The sequence below is a fragment of the Mus caroli genome, unplaced genomic scaffold, assembly GCF_978045245.1.
Source record: "Mus caroli unplaced genomic scaffold, Mus_caroli_1 scaffold_13, whole genome shotgun sequence".
Lineage (NCBI taxonomy): Eukaryota > Metazoa > Chordata > Mammalia > Rodentia > Muridae > Mus > Mus caroli.
The window spans coordinates 34,855,936-34,870,104 of NW_028227268.1; the positions used below are offsets into that span (position 1 = coordinate 34,855,936).

Here is a 14,169-nt window from a genome sequence, read left to right on the forward strand (position 1 = left end):
AGGCTCATTTCAGACTATACCACAGTTGGAGAATGGCTGGGGTTAAAGAAACTTCTGAGGGTTTTCTTTTTCTTTTTTTCTTTTTTTTTTTTTGCTTAACTACTGGGACATGATCCCTTTAGAAACCACAATGAACTGACATTGAACCCAAATAACATCTAGAAAAACTCTTCACTAACATCTTTAGCAAAAAAAAAAAAAAAAACCAATGTATGCTGTGGGCTTAGTTAGTATTCTTGTTTGTGCTCTTACCTGCTGTGTGCTGAATGGTAGCCCTTCCTGCACAAATACTACTGAAGACGGAGATGGGTTATGATTTAGCTGCTCCTTCAGTTTGACATGAGTTTGTTGGATGGTTGCAGATTCCTGCATTGTGCTATTTTCCAAAGGTTGAGCTGTGTGGATGGTATAGATATACTCAGGCGACTGTGGTAGAGAGCAGGTAATTGCTTGTTCTGTTCCAACCACAAAAGACGTAATATCTGAGCCTACAGGAGTGAGTGGCTCCAGCTGGCTAGCCTGACTGGTGGAAGATGGGTTGCTGCTGTTTGCATTGGGTAAGATATGCTGGCCTCTGTTAGCCTGAGATGACGGACACTGAGTCTCAACAGGCTCCACCTTTACCATCTCCAGCTTAGGGGAGGAGTGCAACTCATCTACTATCTGAAAGACAGCCTCTAGATTTACTTCTGTCTTTTTATTTTCATCAGTAGCACTGCAAGGCCAATTAGAAGGCAGAAATTCAACTGGATAGGAAGATTGCATTGGAGGATTCTGGGAAAAGAGAAAATAGTACTGTTTGGATAAAATCAAGTATAAAATTAAGGAGGAAAGTAGTAACATTTAAGTTCATGAATGCTAAATACAGTAAAGTTGAGCTTACTAACAAAAGCCTGAGAGTGGAGCTAGGAATGTTGCTCAATGATAGAGCAATGCCCAGCACACTCAGGTCCTAGCTTCAGTTACCAACATCACAAAAAGAAACAGAGAAAACCAAAAGGCTAACTTGCTTTTCAGCAGTGGTAGCTTCAAATGTATTATTAGTAACATTTCTTTAATATCTACCGTACCTCAACCATGTTGAGTTTAGTACAGACAGGCCTGGACTGCTAGTTCTCAGGATTAAAATATATGTTAAAAGGCTATAGTACCCAAATTTGCTGACAAAATATCTACATACTACAATCTTCTATGAAGGCTAACAAAATGTCACTTTTATTTATCATACACTATTTAGGGAATAAGGAGGTTTTAAACACAGAATGCTCATAAGTCCATCAGTCCTTCTATAAATTCAGGGGGGGGCACTAATACTCTGTCCCAAATGACCTGGGGGGAGATGGATAGAATGTCAAATGTCCTTTGGTTCCTGAGACTCCATTATAATAAAGCAATAGACCAGAACAGTTGTTATATTTCTATCTTGAAGATATCTTCTCCTAGCAGAGTAAGGAGGAACACACCTCTAATCCCAGCTCTGGGAAGCAGAGACAGGAGGATCATCATAAGTTTAAGGCCAGAGAGATCTACATAGTCAGTCTCAGGACAGCCAGGGCTACATAGCCTGTTTCAAAAAACTTTCAAAAAGGTATGTTCTTATAAATAATGCTTTAACTAGAGTAGACATTCAATATGTGCTTTATTATTTGAGATTATAAATAAAAAATGTCAAAGAGCTGTAGTTAAATAAGACATAGGAAGAGTTGACATTGTTGAATATACTGATATACTCCAAGGATTGTGTAGATGTTTAGAGTAAATACTGTAAACTCAGATAGGATAAGCACCAAGTTACTATAGTCAATATCACCGTTTGAGTTTAAATATGTGCTAAGTGCTTTATACAAATTGCTTCATTTAATCCTCTCAAAAGCCCTATGAGATGTGATACTCTCCCTCCTTATTTTTTTTTTTTAAAGGACTCATACCTCCAAAGCTGGCCTCGAACATCCTATACGTCTGAGGATGGCCTTGAACTTTTGACCTTTCTATTTCTAGGATTACTGAGATTACAATCACGTGACTCATATAATGTTTATAAGGTCCTTCAGAATCCAAACCAGGGTTTCATGCATCCCTAGCAAGGACGCTGCCAACTGAGCTTCACCCTCAACCCAGTGATTTCCACTTTAAAATGATAAGCTTTACTTTCTAATTGATTTATCTACTATTGTGCCGGATGGTATGTGTACCATGCCATGCATGTGAAAGTCAGAGGACAGCTCTATGAAGTCTTTCCCCTTCACATGGGTTCTGGGAATCAAATTTAGGTTAGCGAACTTGCAGTGACCCATCAGCTGCTCCTACATATTTTTTTTAAAAATCATATTTGGTTTTTTGTTTGTTTGCTTGCTTGCTTGTTTGCTTTGTATTTTGTTTTGAGACAGGATCTCAATACATAGCGCAAGCTAGCTTCAAACTCACTACGTAGCTCATGCTGTTCTCAAACTTGAAACCACCTGCCTGCCTCTACCTTCTGGGTGTTGGAGTCACAAGAATATGTAACCAACCATGCCTAGCTAGAAACTGATGCTGAAATAACTGGCAGAGCCTGTGTCTGAGCTTAGGTTTGCCTGATTCTGCTCTTAGTCATGGCTGGCTCTTAACAGATCCACCTTTTTCCCTCCAGAATATTTTATTCTCTCTCTCTCTCTCTCTCTCTCTCTCTCTCTCTCTCTCTCTCTCTCTCTCTCTCTCTGTTTTCCAGTGCCACCAGTGTGTGTGTGTGTGTGTGTGTGTGTGTGTGTGTGTGTGTGTAGGATGAAGGACAACTTGCAGGAGTCTATTTTTATCTCCTTCTATTATGAGGGCCCCGAGGATTGAATTTATGAGGTCTAACTTGGTGGTAAGTGCCTTTACCTGCTGAGACATCTTGTTGACCAGTCCTACATTGACCTTTCAGGCATACCCTCACTGGTGTCAACAATGCCACTAAATGTATCACGTAGATTTTTTTTTTTCTGAGATAGTGTTTCTTATGTATCCCTGGCTGTCCTAGAACTCACTTTGTAGACCAGGCTGGCCTTGAACTCAGAGATTCACCTGCCTCTGCCTCCCAAGTGCTTGGATTACTACATCTGGTACTTAGTATATTGAAAAATCAATGGAATCTTAAACATTTTGTGTCTTCCCATTTTTTAATTTTATGTATACTTATTTCCATTTTTCTTAGATTAACATGTATTGTCATCATGTACAGTAAGAAGGGTTTATACAAATGTTCAGATAACACATATTTAAAATTTTAACATAAGACATAAACATCATCAGTATATTTGAAGCATGAACTAAATAAAAGAATAAAGTTACAAACAAGAACATTTCATTGTGGTTTAAGTATATCCTTTTAGAGAAGATGGACTTAAGGTATCAAGTCTGATAATACTGGCCACCAAAAATGGCCAACTAAGCTAAATGTGGTTGCTGGCATCCATCTGTAATCCCAGCATGCAGGATGCTGAAGGATTTTTAGGAGTTCAAAGAGAGCCTGGGCTACATAGGAATTCCAGAAGAGCATAGGCTATAGAAGGAGACCTTGTCAGGAAGGAAGGAAGGAAGGAAGGAAGGAAGGAAGGAAGGAAGGAAGGAAGGGAGGGAGGGAGGGAGGGAGGGAGGGAGAGAGAGAGAGAGAGAGAGAGAGAGAGAGAGAGAGAGAGAGAGAGAGAGAGAGAGGCTAGCTAAGTCACCTCTATTGGATTCTACATTCTTCAAACAATGTCTGATTATCTACTTCCCATGTTCTCTATTTTAAAAAGTAAAAATAAGAAGGAATGTCTTTTGGAATGCCCTAATGCCACTAGTAAAATATTCTCTTGAGCTGGTGTTAGTGTTTGTCTAACATGTGAGGTCCTGGGTTCAATCCCCAGTGCCACACACACACACACACACACACACACACACACACCACAATGCACACACACCACAATGCACACACAAATTATTATCTGGGCAAACACTCTAAGAATTATAGCACTAGCACTAAATGTATAGCATACACTCTGTTTTCTTTCTATCTTTTTTGTTTTGTTTTTGAGGCAGGGTCTCTCTGTGTAGCTCTGGCTGTAACTCACTCTGTAAACCAGGATGGCTTTGAACTCAGAGATCTACCTGCCTATGCCTCCCAAGTACCTGTTTTTATTCTAAAAGCATCAATATAAACTATTTATATCAAAGCAGTTATCTCCTTAGAAATGTTGACAAGATATTTGAAGTACAGTGTTTACAACACGCATACTAAGGCTGAAGAAGAACAGCAGTCAAACACTCATTTTGCACATTCAACTTACCCTGAAAAAGCCCAGAACAGTATAATACAAAATAGTTTTCAGTGGTGATGGATACATTGCATTTCTCTGCTGCAGAATTCTGTGGCCACAAACCACGAGACTACTGAACAACTGGCATGAAGAGTGACTAAGGAAAGAGTTTGAATTTTCCTAATTTTTTTCAGTACTGGGGACTAAACCCAGTGCTCTGTGCATGGCAAGCAAGTGCTCTATGACGAGCCTGCATCCCTATTCAGGAATTTAACGTTAAAGGGCTTCGTGTGGCTGGGCGTGGTGGTATACATGCCTGTGGTCCAGCACTAAGGCAGAGACATAAGGAGCATGAGTTCAAGACCAGTTTTGTTTATATAGCAAGATCTTGCACCTGCCTCAAAAAAAAGGAAAGTAAAACCCAGAAACAAAAGACCACATGAAATGAATGGCTCCTATATTGGATCATGGCAGCCAGAATGACACTCAAGCATCATTTACATGAACCCTCTTTTCTTTCACTTAGAACTCAGAAAACTAAGCCTGCAAACCCAGCTATCTTTGGCTTCTACTTTGAAAATCTGCCAGATTCCTATTGCTGTGAAGCACAGTGTGTGCAGGAATCTTACCTGGAAGTAATTACAGTGTGCATAGGAAGAGGCAGTAGGAGTGACACAGCTGCTGAGGGCATCCATGTGGGTGGAAGGAGAGCAGCACTGTAGCACAGCTGGAACAGATTCAAACACAAACAAGCCATCAATCAAATAAGATACAGCACTGAGGGAGCTGCCTTCATGTATACATGTGTACATACACACACACACACACACACACACACACACACACGTGCACACACTTGGGTGCTTTCAATTGCTTTTAGAAAACTCTGGCCTGTAATAAGCGTACAAGATCTTGGTGTGTATCCCTGGCTAGCCTTGAGCGCCTGTTACCCACTTAGCACTCTCCCTCCCTCTTGAGCTAGGTTTGCAAATGTGTGTACTATAACTGCTGTAATCAATTTTTAAAAGGTTATGTCTATCTTTATAATTTCTTTTTTGTTGTTTTGAGACAGGGTCTCATGCAAACCAGGCTGACCAAAACCTCACAGGCAGCTGAAGGCAGCCATGAATTCATGATCCTCCTGTCTCCACTGCTCAAGGCTAGGATTACAGGCATGAGCTACTGCGCCTACTTCATACAGGGCTGGGGATCAAGCCCAGGGCTCCATGTATAGGAGGCAGGTACTCTCACAGCTATGCTACATCCCCAGTCAGTAACTGATTCTTTAGTACTTAAACATATTGTTATTTTTCTAACCAAATATTTATTCTTATTGAAAGTAATTGCATTTCATTAAAAACAGCAGAATATATTCATAGTTCCCAAATAATCGTTTCAATCATTTTAACAACTATTTGGAGGTTGAAGGGCTTTAGACATAAGTAAAAATACTCTCCAATCTACCATTCAACAATGCGATGGTTTTCTACTGAAAAACATGCAAAAACATTTTTTGCCATTTAGATAAATGGTTAGGAATGTGGGTCCTAGTTTCAGCCTGCCTGGTTTTGTAGCCTGGCTCCATAATTCAGTATTTTATACATCTGAACATAGTTAATTACCTCAGGCAGGCCTCAAAGTTTACATTCTATTAAAACAGGGACCTACCTGGTGCGGTTATTTCAAGGACCATAATGAGCTACTGTGCACAAAACACTTAGGATAGTAATGACGGGCAATCCAGTATTTTAATGAAAAAATGTTGTGTAGCATTAGAAAAAAAACTCAAAAGTATATTTTCCATTTCTTTATGGTTAAGCCACCTTGAACAGATCAAACTCTGCAGGGGAACAGCTATACTTACAGGCCAAGTCTTAGTGCGCTGAGCTCCTTCCAGAGAAAGCCTCTACAGAATGGATGAGCATCAGCTACATTCATCATCACACCTTTGGGTTAAACGGAAGGTGATGTGTGTTGAATGCCTACCACGTTTCGAGCACAGTGGTGGATGCTTCGTATGTATTGATATCAAATGACAATCAGATTAACATTAGTTTAAAAAGTAAGTACACTAAAACTCAAAGATAGTAAGAAATTTGCCAACAGTAACAAGGCTGGATAGTCTACCGTGGGCTCGTTTTGTACTGAACTTGAGAAAATAAGTATGCTGGGAAACAGAGTGCATCCAAGTCACTGTGGAGGATCTTCGGGCTGTCGGAACTGGTTGTTACTAAGGAAGACCTAGCCCTCTGGTGGCAGCAAAGACCTAGGCAAGAGCGGCTGGGCTTCCCTTCCTTGTCCTGAAAAGCGATGCCTCATTACAAATGAAACTGTGCAAGGACCACCACGTACTTCTGTACTTCTCTGATGGTTCAGTAGCAGGACTCCACTGTTTACATTTTCTGAATAGCTGTTAAACTATTTTCTAAAATAAATTTGTCAGAGGAATAAAAGTACAATATACCCCAGAGAGTGCCATTATAATATGGAGTTGCTAACTGCTTTTAGTGTGTAATTAGACAGCAAACCATAAATGCTAGTCGGTGTCCAGTAAGAGATGAGAAATGGAATGCAAGGAGAACCTGTGAAGTTACACTTGCCACAGACTCCTGCTTACCGGTGCAGCCTTACTTCGTACAGTCAATGAAAAGAGCAGACTGTGGAATTAGCCTAGTATGCAGTATAAGCAAAGTGAGGTGCCAAAATCCAAGTTTGTGCTACGTATATGAAAAATTAATGTACTGTGCATTATGAAAGCAATAACATTATAAAACTAACTTGTGTCCTCAGACACTCCTTCTCTATAAAGATCTTGCTTTGTCTTCCTGAAGGCAGTGCTCACTTAAGGAATTCGGTTTTCATGTATAAGAAAAAGAATAAGCCAGGCATGGTGGCACATACCTTTAATCCCAGAACTTGGGAGGATTTCTGAGTTCGAGGCCAGCCTGGTCTACAAAGTGAGTTCCGGGACAGTCAGGGCTACACAGAGAACCCCTGTCTCAAAACAAAACAAAACAGCCAAAAACAAAAAACAAAACAAAAAACCCAAACAACCAAAAAAAGAAAAAAAAACTAAACCAAAACAAAAAAGCTAAAAAGAAAAAGTATAAATGACAAACTAGAACTCACGTCATATGCAAACAAGAGTAGAACACATTTAAATTTTTCTCAGTAATAAAAATCCAGAATTACTAACAAACTCATCTGTACTTTATTCTATGGAAATCATCCAAACATACAATGTTTCAGACTTGAATCTACTCCAGGACAGCACAGTGTTAATAGTGATAAAATGCCCACTCACATAAATGCTCAAAAGAAATGGTAGCTCTAATAATATATTTAATTTCAAGATCAAGTTACTATAGCAAATAAAGCTGTAATATCTCATTTGTGGTGAAGAAAAAGTCGCCTGGGGGTACAGTGCTTTATAATCTTTCAGCTCTACAGTGGTGTAAAAGTGATATGCATTCAGTATAAACTGCATGTTGAAACTTTATCTGTTCCTCAGCTCATTACCCCTGAGATGCTGGGCACCAACAGTGAGCCCCAGCTCCTAGCATTCAATACCCTACCATGCCCTACTATTCAACCATGAAAATTCTGAATGTTAGGCATATTAAGTGAATTTTAGTAAACCTTCAACTTACGATTAGGTTATAGAACATGCTACCATAACTCCATCGTAAGTTGAAGTGTATCTGTATACTCAAATAAGTGAAAGTAGAAATCTGTAAAAAAAAAAATTGTTTTTGGTTTTCTTAATTGTTAAAAATTGTTTTGGTTTTTGAGGCAGGGTTTCTTAATGGGGCCTGGATTATCCTGGAACTCACTCTGTAGACCACACTGGCCTCGAACTCAATGAGATCCACCTGCCTTTGCCTCCTGAGTTTTGGGATTAAAGGTATGTGTTAGCACCCTCTGGCCTGAAAAAAAATTATTTGTAAGTTGAGTATAGTGATAAAAGGCTGGGCTCTCAACACTCAGGATGGAAGACTTCGAGTTTGAAGCCAACCTGGAACACACAGCAATATTCTTTCTCAAACAAAACAAAATCTATATATCCATGTTCAGAGTAGCAATAGTTTAAAAAGTGGAAGCAATCTAGAATCCTTCAAAATGTTAGTACTTGTATGTGTAATTATTATTCATCTTTAAAAGGGAAATTTGACACATATTACAAAGTAGGACCTTTAAGATATTATAATGGGGCTGGAAAGATGGCTCAGTGGTTAAGAGCACTGACTGCTCCTCCAGAGGTCCTGAGTTCTATTCCAGCAACTATATGGAGGTTCACAACCATCTGTAATAGGATCTGATGCCCTCCTCTGTTGTGTTCGAAGACAGCAACAGTGTACTGATATACAGTAAATAAATCTTTTTAAAAAGATATTATAATGAATTAAATATGCCAGTAACAAAAGGGTAACCATTATATGACTCTACATGAGGTATTCAATATTCATAGACAGAAAGTCAGTGATTGCCAAGGACTGGAAAAAGGAAAGCCATTGCTTAGCTAGTACAGTTCCACTTGTATGGTGCTGACTCTGGAGATGATGAGTTAGTGACTGACGTGAATGTAGTGACAATGAAGTGTACAGTTTACAATGACAAGTTTACACATTAAATATTACATAATTCAACTTCTATGAGGTATCCAAGTAGTCAGATTCACAAGCAGGGATGGATGCACGCTTGACTGGACTGGGGAGATGAGAAGGTCTGAGGACCGCACAGCGGTGACGGCGAGTGTAAGGTGTCAGGGGGAGAGTTAACGTTTGAGTGTGTACATTTTATTATAAAGATGGCATGGTTTTGCTCTGCTTCTTCTGGGAGATGAAGAGCTTTCTGGAGACAAGTCCCTCTTTTCTGTGCACTAAGTTGTATCTGAGCACAGTAACAAAACACTGGGAAATACATTCCTCCATATTGTATATTTGTTTCTTTACATCATGTAAGGTTAAAACCTTAAAATCCAAACTTTTGAATGTAAGCAAGTTATAAATGGTAGAGTACTTACCTAGCATGTGCAGAGACCTAGGCTCTATCCAAATACTGAACAAGAACCCAGCCTCAACCCCAAGAAGCCCTTTAAAAAACAATGAGAGCTTTGCAAAAGATAGCATTTCTGTTTCCATTCTCTGTGAATCTATACATATCAATGATTTATAAAAATCAATAGATGTGACAGAAAACTCAAAAACAAAACAAAAACAATGAGTGCCTTTAATCCCAGCACGTGGGAGGCAGACCCAGGCAGACCTCTGTGGGCTCCAGACCAGCCAGAGCTACAATGAATGATGATAGCTAACTTTTTTTTGCCTAAGGATGAATTAAAAAGCAATTTTAAATAATAAAAGATATTTTTAAATAAAAATATACAAATATTTTTTGTATCTTGCATTTCAAGATTGTACTTTAATTATGTATTTATCTCTCTGTGGGTTTGTATGTGGGCCTACAGGAGTCCACAGAGGCCAGTACAAAGCACTGGGTTCAAGTCCCTTGGAGCAGGAGGCCCAGACAATTATAAACCAACTCTGGGCCATCTTCCTGGGCCCCAAAGCATATATTTATATAAATTTAGTCTTTATTAGTTACTAGCCTCATTTAAGATTGATTTTTGAAAATATTTTAGTGTGCGTGCATGCATGTGTGGGTACGTGTGTGTGTGTGTGTGTGTGTGCATGCGGATGCTTTCTGAGACAGGGTCTCATATAGCCCAGGCTGGCCCTGAACTCCTGAACCTATTGCCTCTACATCTCAAGTGCTGAGATTACAAATGTGTTCTTTCATACTGGCTAAAATATTTTATCATTTACATGTAAGTAGTGTTTCAATTTTTACAAAACCTGTTCACAGGTTATTCCATTTCTGGCCCAAACTGTTATGGCTTCCTTATAGAATGAGAGATTGGGAAAAATGATAACTCACTAAAGGCCCTATTAGACAACTAAGTGAAAAGCTGGGACTAGAACCAGTTCATTCTACTTCAATAGAATGTTGCCAAGGGCCCATTATAATCGAGGACTCTGCTGGGAGGACAAGGTACTGAAGCACAAGCAGCCACACTACCTAGAGCCTCCGTTTGGCTTTTTTGATTGGGATAGAATAAACTATTAACTTGGAGCAGCCTCAATGCCACCAGCAGCAATATAAGGGCAGATCTCTCCATCAACCTCTTTGTTATATACCCGCCATGAGAAGAGCTAATTCTGGCACAGAGAAATACCAGGATTCCCTTAAAAGAGAAACAAAAGAGCAGCAAAAGAAATCCCCCACACACATACACTTGGTGGGGGTACAGGGGGCTAGGGAGAGGCCTTCTTTTCTAGGGTAGATAGGCGGGAAAAACAGCATTCAGGCCGGCTGGGCTTCCTGCCAGTCTGCTACTTACTAGTTGTACCTCAGCTTTCCCATCTATAAGATGACAAAAAACCCTATCTTATTATAAGGAAAGTCTGAGAATTAAGTGAATTAGTATTTGGAAAGTCCTTTAAATAGTGTCTGGTCATAGTAATTGCTACGTAAGTACTCATTTAAAAATGAGATTAAGAATAGTTATAATTTGTTAATTACTACTTTGACCCTAAAAATGTAACTTTGGAAGCTGGAAAGATGGCTCAGTGGTTAAGAGCCCTGATTGCTCTTCCAGAGGTTCTGAGTTCAATTCCCAGCAACCACATGGTGGCTTACAGCCATCTTTATGGAATCTGATGTCCTTTTCTGGTGTGTCTGAAGACAGTGACAGTGTATTTACCTACATAAAATAAATAAATAATTCTTCTAGAAAAAAATGTCATTTTGGGGGCTGGAGAGAAGTCTCAGTGGGCAGGGCAGTCTGAACGCGAGTGTGAGGACCAGAGTGTGGACACTCATACAATAGCCAGACCATCATGAGGCAGACACAGAAGATGCCCTGGGCTATGCTAGCTAACCTGTGGAGATACTCTGCCTCAATATAGAGAGAGCCAACTAACACCAGATCAAATATTTTGTCTTTGAGATGATGAATTTAAAAATGTGAACAAGGAAGGCAAGGAAAACTAGTGCTTCAAAGGAGGGCAGATATAAAAGTCGCTCTAATGATCAGTTTGTGTTCTGTTTTGTTTTTGAGACAGGGTTTCTCTGTGTAGCCCTGGCTGTCCTGGAACTCACTCTGTAGACCAGGCTGGCCTCAGAACTCAGAATGGTGATTTATTAAAATACTAGATTAAATTTATACATTCAGTGGATAAGTAAGAGCCAGTTCATTCATGCTTATAAGTAAGTACATTACTAAAGTCAGGATATGGTCTAGTTGTTAAACATAACTACTGTTTAAAAGTAAATAAAAGTAAATATCTTTTAAAGAAAAAAATTGGATTAAACTCATCAGTAACAAAAACCTATTTGTTGCTATATTTAAGATAGATAGCTTATAAACATTAATTTAGCCATCTTCTACTTTTAAAGATTATTTTTAAAAGTAGAAGATTATTTTTCTTCAAAGAAGTAGCTGCAAATCTGGAAAATATTAAAGCTTAATCATTTTCTATATAAGACTCTAAGTTTAAATTTTTTTCTAATGGGCAAAATGGGTTCTCTTCAGATCAGATAATTTCTCAGTTCAGCATTACCAATAGGCCAAGTAATAACCTCATCTTTTTTTTGTTTGTTTGTTTTTCGAGACAGGGTTTCTCTGTGTAGCCCTGGCTGTCCTGGCACTCACTTTATAGACCAGGCCTCGAACTCAGAAATCTGCCTGCCTCTGCCTCCCGAGTGCTGGGATTAAAGGCATGCGCCACCACGCCCGGCATGACCTCATCTTTACTCTCCGAATTCTCAGCTCCATGCCTAAAGAAGGAAGCTGACCTCTAAACATCCACAACGGGATGCTACTTAGATGCTTAGCGAGAGCAGAGCACTTTTGCATCAGGTAAAAGGTAAGGAGTAATAGCGAAGTCCATACTTAGATGTCAGCACACACAGCGCAGTCACCACGTCTGCAGCTTTTAAATGGCAAAGGAGAGATAACTTCTTTTTTAGTTCCTGTGTATTCCTTTTGCTTCCTTTGTCAAATCTTCCCTAGGAGGCTCGGCAAAGACCTTAAAGAGGTTCTCTCTAGGTCTGCAAAACTGACAAAAATTAATGTTCCTCCTAGGGCCTTAATTCATAAAAAAAAAAAAAGAAAAAGTCCCTTCCTTCTCTTTCTGGTCTTCTCCGAAAGCTTTGACCCTTGTCTCGCTCTGCAGGCTTGTCTAACCCATGGCCCCAGGCCACAGACAGCCAAAGATAGTTATGAATGACGCCCAACACAAAATTACAAACATACTGAAAACATTATGAGAATTTTTACAATTTTTTTAACTTGATTGTATGGTTAGTGAGAGTGAACTTTGTCTTGATGTCCAAACATTGGCCAAGCTTGGAGCCACACATGAGGAAGCACGCACCACTGCCACCGTGTTCCTACAAAACAGAATGTAATGCAAAGGCAAGCATAGCATCTTGCAAAAAGTATTTGAAAACCCTCTATTTCCCTCTAAGCAGCAAAAGCAGTGGTAACTACGGAAAGATTCACTAGTGTTCTGGGATCTACCAGCCTGCTGTCCTCAGCGAGCTTGGATGAAGTCACAGCTGCGGCTGCCAGGTTCTAGCCTGTATCCTGAGACCTGAGCTATCTGAGGAACAGTGCAGGTCTCCTCCATTCAAAGACTATGTGTTCTTATGAAGCTTCATTACTGAAATACTAAAAGATTTGACTGAGGTAATCTCATTTGTGAAATAAAAAACATATCTTAAAAACAAACTGAAGGGGGCTGGTGACATGGCTCAGTCGGTAAGAGCACTGACTGCCCTTCCGAAGGTCCTGAGTTCAAATCCCCAGTAACCACATGGTGGCTCACAACCACCTGTAATGAGACCTGATGCCCTCTTCTAGGGTGTCTGAAGACAGCTACAGTGTACTTACATATGATAAATAAATAAATCTTAAAAAAAGAAAACAAACGAATTGAAGTAAACATTGCAATAAAGGTGGAATAAGAGTAAAGTTCCAGGGCAGGCGCCAGAGCTGAGCCTCAGAACTAGAATACACTTGGAGGACACAGAATTTTCATTTCACTGAATATATACACTTTTATGTGGCAACAGATTCTCAGAATCCTTAAGAACAGATGAACCTTTCTATGCTTTGTATATGCAGGGTTTGCTTTAGCTAGGCTTACGGAGAGGGTGAGACACGTGGGTGTGAGTGCAGGCTTGTCAAAGCCAGAGGCAGAGAATCCCTGGAGCTCAGGTTACAGGCAGTCATGAGTCATCTGACAAGGGAGCTACCACCCTCTGCAACCACTGAGTCATCTCTCCAGCCCCTAATAGTTATATATTGTTTAAAATGCCTGGTAAAGAAGTCATTGACAGTTTTTAAATACATATTCCTATTCGTTAAGCACACAAAGATTAAAATGCGATAGAAATATAAATGTCCTTATAAACTACCTTTATAGAAGCCGGTGAACTTGAATGTCTCCTACCTGTTGGATAGTAGGCTTGGGAGTACTGTGCTGAGGGTGTGTAGTTACTATATTTTTGGGAGGAGCTGACCATTGTTTGAGGACCTTGTTGAACGTGTACAGATGTGGCGCTGGGCTGCAGCGTATACGTAACCTCAGTTGGAAATCTCTGCAGTACAGGAAATGGAACCCCTTTATCTGAAAAAGTGGGAGACGTCTCCACTTGTCCAGGGTGCATTCCAAGGGAGTTCTGCCATGTTCTGGGAGGAATCGGGGTACGATCTAAGCCTTTCAGAGGGAAAGCGCTGTGGTTGTGGGATGAAGTTGATACGTAGGAATAAGGAGACAAATTATCTCGCCGGAATGACCGGTGAAATTGTCCTACAGCCACTGGTCCTGCATGAAAGAGGAAGAAG

General features: G+C 39.9%; 1 protein-coding gene across 1 annotated transcript in view; it reads right to left on the reverse strand.

Moving 5' to 3' along the window:
- Hsf5 (heat shock transcription factor 5) overlaps nt 1-14,169 on the reverse strand; it is a 43,074-nt gene that overhangs the window by 23,199 nt on the left and 5,706 nt on the right. Inside the window, exons 2-4 of the mRNA XM_021178390.2 lie at nt 13,775-14,149; nt 4,886-4,983; nt 253-774 (exon numbers count right to left, since the gene is read on the reverse strand). Of these exons, the coding sequence (XP_021034049.1) occupies nt 253-774; nt 4,886-4,983; nt 13,775-14,149 (995 nt within the window). The remainder of the gene's footprint in view (nt 1-252; nt 775-4,885; nt 4,984-13,774; nt 14,150-14,169) is intronic.